Genomic DNA, 8962 nt, shown 5'->3' on the forward strand with positions numbered 1-8962 from the left:
GGCCAGCCAGGCTGAAGCCATTCTTGCTGGCAGTGGTTTCATACTGAATTTCGTATCCCTGTCTACTCCCAAATCACCTAGAAATTCAATCACGTATTTTTCCTACTGTGTTGTATACTCATAATAATGTCGTTATTTGGTCTTTCCCGGTTTACGTTCTCGGAACTGGTTACTGTGACGGCATACTCTATGTCCTTCTACGCCTTGGTCGTGCCTAAACTCTCCACACGTAGTGCTTGTACATTTATTATTCACAACAACTTCCAGTTTTTTTGTTTCAGTATTTCTCGTACCACTACAATTTTTGCTTTGTACTGTTCTCCCGATTGCCGCCCTTCATAATGCTGTATGAATTAATCAAAGATCTAGGAACTCACCTGTCCCAGTAAAAGATTGTTATACAGAGTGGTCGAAGACAGTCTGAAAACCTTGTAAGGGTGATGCAGGGTAGGTTGAGCTGAGAAATAACTGTTACTAAAAAACTGAGTCATTTGCGAGATAATTGGCATTGAAGTTAGTCAATCAGACAGTAGCGCGGGCAAATTCAAACTACCCACTAGAGACGATGTCGCCACACGTGTTCTTCGTTTGGTTTCGTAGAACCGAACAGGAGAGGGATACAAAAATACGTTAGTAAGAATCGAACCGCAACCAAAGTTTGAGCGGTTTCGTGCGCTATGAAGTACGATATGAGAACAACTGATAGTAATTGTATCTGGCGAGCCGCATGAATCTGCGCTCGCAGAGGCCTGCTTGGCTAACTTCTATTCTAATGAAGTTGGAAACGGCGCCACGTATATAATTTTTTTTTCTGAACAGTTAATTCTTATGACAGCCTATCCTGAAACACCCTTATAAGCTTTTCAGACTGTTTGTGACCACCCTGCAGATGGCTTTTTCTTAGGCATCACGGTTTCAAGACGTGAGTGTTTTACTAGTGCCTTTTTCGTGTAGTAGCAGCTGAACAATTTGTCATGGGAGGGAAGGCTATGGTACAACATAAGAGTGCCTCTAATTCCAATGATTTTTTATTAGCTTTGAATAGTAGTTTCGCATGTTAATTACTAAACGCACCAGTTGCCACGTAGACTTTTTTCTTTTTATTTTAAACGAAAGGTCGTACAACAGATTACAGGTTGGAAGGCTAGCTACCACGAATTGTCGTAGGACTATGGCATAGCCTCAGTCCACCAATACCCACCATGGCCTTCAGGAGTATATGGGAACCAATGTGGGGAAGTTGCTTTAAGGTAAGAAGAAATGTCTTGACATCGTCGTCGTTGCGACTTACGATCAGAGTTGATTGTAAGACGCTCACTACGTCATTTGTAGTTCTGTTTTAAGTGTGAAACTAACTGTAATAATTTACTCTATTGTGATAAGTCAAAGATTCAGTTATATCTTTTATTTCTGTCACTGTTTAAAATCCTTGGTATAATTTCGTGCTTCAACTTAAACAATAATTCAGGCACCCTCTTCCTTTTATTTTTCTTCTTCTGTGCTCCTTAATATAAGGACTCATTTCTTTGTTACTTACCATGTTACGTGTGATAATGTTAATATATAAATTCATTTATACTTTTATTTGATAGTAATCCAGTAGAAATACCTTTTACTTTTGGTGTGTTCATAATGTGTGTCTGTTTCAGCTTTTTTAATCACTTTGGCAAACGATTGGTTTGGTGCCGTGTCGATTACAAGGCCGTCCGTGCTTCATTACATGCACATCTGAATTTATCATAACTCGAACCGTGAAATCTAACTGCTTGTCATAAAGTCTGATTACTGTTTTCTTTGTGTAATGCACACTATTTAGTTGCATTATACATCATATTATAACGGTCTGACGTCACCATGCTTTTCTGCTCCCCAACAGCGGCTTCGAACCTGAATACAAAGAAAATAGGTAACTCAGGAGTTTTATTTTTGACCAGTAGAAGATTTAAGTTTAGTCAAAATTGAACTCCTGATGATATATCTTTCTTTATTATGCTTGTGCTGTTTTCACTGTGATGTATCCCACTTCCGAACAATTATCTTTCGTAATAATTAAGTATAACCATTAGCGATTCGTTTCATGTCCTCACTTTTTATTTTTTTTTTAAGGGATACCTACATAAAGCTTTTAATGTAATGTACGCTGGCACAGTGATAAACCTCTCATAATGGTTGCACTTTTCTTATTTTTCTTGCTGAATTCACATCTGTCAGAACTGTGCTCTTTACCATCATGATCACAGGGAACCTGTATTAAGGACATCATTAGACGGATCTTCCTCCTCATAAATGTACGTATTTTCCTACATTGCTGATATGCCTAAGTGGAGTTCCCATTGTTTGATTGTATGGAAGATAAGGTATTATGTGACTATAGTTCTTCACTCTGTAACAGCGGGAGCTTGAAATTAACCAGGAGGGTGGAATTAGCTAGTATCAAAAGCATGGAAAAAGGGTTTTTTCCAAAATCAAAAACAGTTTATGCAGGACAAAGATTTCCCTCAAGAAAATATGCAACACCATGTATACGAGGGTGAGTTAAATGAAAACCTTAAATATTTTTTTAAATATTGCTTAATGTGCAGAAGTGGTACAAAGCTGTATCACTTTTCAACATAATCTCCCCCACGCTCAATGCAAGTCCGCCAGCACTTACAACGTGCATAAATTCGTTTAGAAAAAAATTCTTTTGGTAGTCTGCGCAACCACTCATGCACCGCGTGGCGTACCTCTTCATCAGAACGGAACTTCTTTCCTCCCATTGCGTCTTTGAGTGGTCCAAACATATGGAAATCACTTGGGACAAGGTCTGGTGAGTATGGTGGATGAGGAAGACACTCAAAATGCAGGTCTGTGATTGTTGCAACTGTTGTACGGCAGTGTGTGGCCTTGCATAGTCATGCTGAAAAAGGACACTTGCTGACAGCAATCCACGTCTGTTTGATTTGATTGCAGGCCACAGATGATTTTTTAGGAGATCTGTGTATGATCACTGGTGACAGTGGTCCCTCTAGGCATGGAATGCTCCAAAATGACGCCTTTTTCGTCCCAAAAGAGAGTCAGCATAACCTTCCCTGCTGATGGTTCTGTTCGAAACTTCCTTCGTTTTGGTGATGAGGAATGGCGCCATTCCTTGCTCGCTCTCTTCGTTTTCGGTTGGTGGAAGTGAACCCAGGTTTCGTCCACAGTAACGACTCTTGTAAGGAAGCCACCACCTTCTCGTTCAAAGCGCCGAAGAAGTTCTTCAGAAGCATCAACACGTAGTCCTCTCATTTCAGGAGTCAGCTGCGTGGCACCCATCTTGCAGACACTTTGTGAAACTGGAGCACATCATGCACAATGTGGTGTGCTGACGCGTGACTAATCTTTAAACATGCTGCAGTGTCATTCAGTGTCAGTCGGCGGTTTTCCTTCACTATGGCTTCAACTGCTGCAGTGTTCTGTGGAGCCACAACTCGTTGTGCCTGACCTGGACGAGGAGCATCTTCCACTGAAGTCACACCATTTGCGAACTTCCTACTGCATTCGTATACTTGCTGTTGTGACAAACATGCATCACCGTACTGAACCTACATTCATCGATGAATTTCAATAGGTTTACGCAAAAACCGAATAACAGAACGCTGTTCTTCCCTGGTGCAAGTCGCAAGTGGGGCGGCCATCTTTATACTGATACTGCGACGGCACATGTGCATCTGCACTATGCTGCCACCTACAGGCCATTATGCACGCTGTTTGTAGCACGCTTACCAACTTACAAGATAAAGGCACGAAATTTCGATTTGTTATCACAAATTTAAGGTTTTCATTTGACTCACCCTCGTAACTATGAAGCAGTCTCTGCACGTCATTGTGTGTCCACACGGACACAATTTAGGAGTTTTAATATCTCGTGGTTTAGGGCTAATATAAGTGCGTAGTGACTGCAAGAAACGATTAAACTACTGATTTCACTTGCGAAACTGCATGGTCAGTTCTCCATACTCTTGTTAACCAAAGAGAGAATATAGTACAATAATGCTGAAATGCGTTGCCTCGTAGTACTTGGATATTATGTGTGCCGCTACTTTTTCTGTAATACAGGAGGGAAGCCATGCCATGGTCAGTGCGCTGAGAATTGCTTCCTTTATACAGAGTCGGTGCACCCAACTGCGGTGGGCCTCACTTGCGACATTCAGCAACAGCCGCATGCCAGCAGGCGCGCAGGATGCCGCACCACTCAGGGGTCAGCTGCGTCGCCGGCCGCCGCCAGAACACGGTGCTGCTGCGGACAGAAGCGCGTCCCGGAAACAGCAGGTAAGCCTACACGGACATTCGGGCATTTCCTCTCCCAGTGTTCCTTTTACCTGGAGGGAGCCGCGTGACTCCTACATTCAGTGACCACTATATTAATGTTAACAATATAACTAGTCTTTCATGGACACTTTTTTCCTTCCATTTTGAAATTTGTTCCCTGTTTCCCTGTTTTGTAACGCTGCAATTTAAAATACATGCAGAAAGGCTGATATTTTTCGTAATCCAGAAAGAATGTTGCACTCTTTAGAGAAGAGAGCGATGATTTGAAACTTCATATAAAATTGATATTGTGAGCCAGACTCAGATTCGAACCCGCAACCTCGCATTTCGCGGACATTGCTCTTAGCAACTGAACTCAACATGCCTTATTCACGACTCCGCTCTCACAGCTTCACGTCTTCCAGTATATCTCTGTAGCTTTCCAAACTTAACAGATGTTCCCCCCAAAGAATTGAGGGAGAACGTATGAATTTTTGAAAGTAGCAAAGAGGTATTAGCAGATGTGGAGCTATGAGGGAAGTTCCTGAATCGTTCCTGGAAAGTTCAGTCGGTAAGGGCAATGCCCGAGAAAGAAAGCTTTGTTAGAGTCCCAGTCCGGTATGCAGTTTAATCTGCCAGGAAGAAAATCAATAATACTTTTATGATTTCATAGTAACCGAAATTACTGGACAGTCGAAGAAGAGCATTGTAGGGGTATTTCTTCGAACGGACGGCAAGGTCACGAGAGATTAACAACAGTTTCGCACGGATGGAGCTGGTATTTGGTCATGGTCATCTCGAGGGAACTATCCTGGAATTCTCTTAAAGTTAGGGGCAAGGAATTTGTACCTAAATTGGGATGGAGATTTGAATGTCAGTATAGCAGAATATAATTTAACAACTGCACTACGATGTTCGCTGGAAGTATTAAACTTATCGGTGTTCTTGCCCTCTTCTTCTCTCCGTCTATCAAACCTACACTTTTGCTCTCGCTCCTTCTCTACCGCTTCTTGTATCATTATACTAGGATTTCTGATCTCGTTGATGAAGTGAACGATTATTATTATTACAAAGAGCATCTAAAACTAATGGAAGGTTGGGTATGTATCAAAATATGGTATCTTTAGAACATCTCGACAAGTATTACACTGGAACATTTTTCATGGTTGGCGCATTTATACCTACACAAGACAGGGACACATCGGTGCTTGAAAAATATTTCTATCTTCCATTTTGTCGTTCTCTCTAACATGTGACAATTGATATGTTAGTTACGCAAACGCAGGAACAGGTAAGTTTTTAATGGGCAAGCAATTGTCTTGTGCACGTTCTGTTTATGGCCTAGGTCATGGGCACCTTATAAAACTGTCAAATGCTACTGAAACCATGTTCATTCTGTATTAACCCATGGTCATGTGTCTCATGATAGAGTATGTTTGAATTTGAAAGTCATTCGGAAGTTTTACATATATTCAGAATAGCTGAAGATTCCTAAACCTTGGGAATTCAGGTCCACCTATTACGTACAGAACTTTTGTTTATAAATGCCTAAACTTCTTTCAACGTTGTGAGCCATCATTAGTGGGTACTTTTATTCTGTGCTTATATATTGTGTTCTGTATGGCCCCCTTTGTTTTATTGTACAGCGGTTTTCCACAACAGGAGAGTATTTAGGTGATGTCAGATACTTAAAAAATAACTTTGTAGATGAAAAGGAGGCAGTATACAATCACGTAAAGCACCAAACAATTTAGAAACATAAGAACTTCATTAACGTATCCTCCTGACGACGTCACGAGGTGTTGAAACATATGTGGGCATTTGTAAACGACAGTTGTTTGCATAAAAGGCAAATGTGAATTCCCGTAATTTAATATGCAAACACAGCTACTGCTAGGGCTACAAAACCAAACGATGAAATCACTGTTTCAATGTTTGCTACACAGAACTGTTCCTAAAATAGTTTGTACAGTGACTGATAGTTGGACAGTTGCGTATGCGACATTTACAATGGACGTTAGGATGCGAAACGTGTTGTCTGAACAACAGTTACACTCATCTATTAAAAATATTTTGGTATGGTTGTTTGCTGATTATTTGCAGGTGCCTAATTGACTACTTTTAATTAAATGTGCAGAATGAGATAATTTGGAGAAGAAACTGCTTAAATATATATTTTAATTATGTGTGTGAACATAGAAGTAATTCTACTTATTAAATTTTGTCGAATTAATTGTTTTTGTCTACGAGGATAGTCAAAAATATTTCGTTGTAGTATATCTATGAATGAAAACGTGAAAAATAAGATATCTTACTGACATGCATATTTTTTGAGAGAGTAAACCTCCATTTCTCTCTGTATTTTTGTATTTATCTTCTGTACAATCTATATTTCGGCTTTTATGCCATTAAGACATATGTTAGTCTTGCTTGCCTGCTTTGGACTGCCTTACCAGATATGACATGTTAATGGTCTCAGAATTTTTAGCATTTTCTTGATAATGGTATGAAAGCCGAACTCTAGAAAGTACGAAAGATAAATACAGTAATACACAGTCAAACGGCAGTTTACTCTTTCAAAAAAATCTCACTGACCATAAAATTGGCGAAATTAGTTGAAATCGAATGGTTTAGCGAATATACTAAATGAATTCTCCAGTTTTTATCGAAATTTACACAAAATGACTGTATTTAGTTTTCGTAACTCTACATTTTTGGATGGTATTATGTGTTTCACAATGAAATATTTGAGGAGCTTTATAACTTAAAAATTTCAAGGATTCTCATTTCTCCAAAACCAATTTTTGCCTTTAGAACATTTCGATTCTGATGATCCTGTACTCGGTTAGCAATATTTATGAGATTTTGAAAAAAGTGATTAAAATAAAATAATTATTCACGTACAATAATAAGCAGAGAATCCTTGACCGAACCTTGTGGAATACCCCTTATAATTTCTATCCACTCACATGACATCACCTCCTCCTTTAAACTAGGTAGTATAACTAATTACATAATTTATCCCAAATAAAGAAACGCTTAAAAATTTTTTAAATAAGAAATATCCATAGTCTCTTTATGAACATACTTCACTAAAACAGTGGTAAGACAGACACAGTCAATTACTGAGATTAATTCCCTGACTGTTCGTTTTTTATCATTTAATTTACCTTTTGCAATAACTCAATTAGTAACAAACACTATTCTTGCTTGAATGATGTGGTAGCAGTTGTCTGGCTGCAGTGTTCTGCCTGTAGTGAGCTTGGACGGCGTTTGCATACGTATAGTGCATTTTTATGAAGGAAGTCTTTATTAGTTAGCTATAGGATCCATAAAAATTCCTTATGAAAATCAGGGATCAGAGAACAGAGAGTGAAAGAAAGAGAAAAATGAAAAATTACAAAATAAACAATTTATAATCTATGCAAGTGAAAATCACTGGAATCGCCGAAAGTACCAAAAATAGCTCTCTGAGGAGCTTACGCGAATTTGTGATAGGTCTCCTGGATTGCTTATACATTGCAGTAAGTAATGAGAAAAACGTAATCTGTAAAGAAGGAAAACGATATATGTAACTGTGATGAACTTCAGACAGCGGGCTAGATACCGTAATAAATGAAATTTGATTGGAAATTAATATGCAAATGGCTCAAATTGGGCATCAAAACCAAATTAAAATTGGAAAATGGCAATGAAGATCGCCCCATGTTGGACACCAAAATATAGTGAAAGTGGGTTAGACTGATATACTGATTAATTGAAAATGAGGTAGCCCTACGTTGGGCATCAATATTTGATAAATGGATTAGTATTGTTTTGATAAGTTGAAAATGACGTCGCCCTGTATTGGATGACAAAGTGTAATGAAATTTAATTCGGAAAAATTAATATAAACAAATGACCCCATGCTGAGTGCCAAAATGCAAATCAGATCGAAATGAAAACAGACTGATCGATGGATTAATACATGGAATCAGTTACGTTTTTATTATTGGATCAACAGTACAAATATATACTCAATGTCAATTTTACTAGCGTTGACATGAACTCATGTCTGGGCTAGTGGGGGGATGGGTGGGGGCGGCGGGGGGGGGGGGGGGGAGAGGAACAGACCATTTTATCTCACCACTCGACAATGTCAGTTTTACATGAAGGTGTATGCGTCAGATGTAATGTAACAGCGATGTATCGATCTCTCTCAAGTGTGTGTGGCTACAGGCTGACAGTTGGCGACTTTTATTTTCCATGTCCTGGGGCTTGGAGGCGATGCCTTGGGTAGCTTAACTCATCATTTATTCTGCATTGGCTGATATGATTCTTCTGATATAGTGAAATTCCAGTGGCCAGTTCGGTGTAACTGTACTTGTACTCATTGTCTGTTGCCTGTGCTGATTGGATGTCAATGTAACTTCACACATGCACAAATGACTACAGTTGGAACTGTCTGGGACATGTGGAATGGCCACCAGAGTACATTTGTGTTGTTTGCGCTTAGTATTGATACCGGTGTTTGTGGGCTGTACAGGGAACGTGACATGAAGATGTCATGTATTCATGTGATACGGCGTTATCTGCATCTGACCGAATTTGAATGCGATATCATTTTGGGCCTCCGTTTGACCAGCTGGTCAAATCGTGCAATATCCAGATGTATGGGCATTTGGATGTCACAGCAGCGTGCTGTTAGACT

At 39.5% G+C, this 8962-nt stretch overlaps 1 protein-coding gene across 1 annotated transcript in view; it reads left to right on the forward strand.

Moving 5' to 3' along the window:
* The window catches only part of LOC126258003 (ring-infected erythrocyte surface antigen-like), a 52053-nt gene extending 45670 nt beyond the window's left edge, over positions 1 to 6383 (forward strand). The window contains exons 4-5 of the mRNA XM_049955611.1: positions 4132 to 4293; positions 6376 to 6383. Coding sequence (XP_049811568.1) covers positions 4132 to 4293; positions 6376 to 6383 — 170 coding nt within the window. The remainder of the gene's footprint in view (positions 1 to 4131; positions 4294 to 6375) is intronic.
* Positions 6384 to 8962: the final 2579 nt, after the last annotated feature.

The sequence above is a fragment of the Schistocerca nitens genome, chromosome 1 (assembly GCF_023898315.1).
Source record: "Schistocerca nitens isolate TAMUIC-IGC-003100 chromosome 1, iqSchNite1.1, whole genome shotgun sequence".
Taxonomy (NCBI): Eukaryota; Metazoa; Arthropoda; class Insecta; order Orthoptera; family Acrididae; genus Schistocerca; species Schistocerca nitens.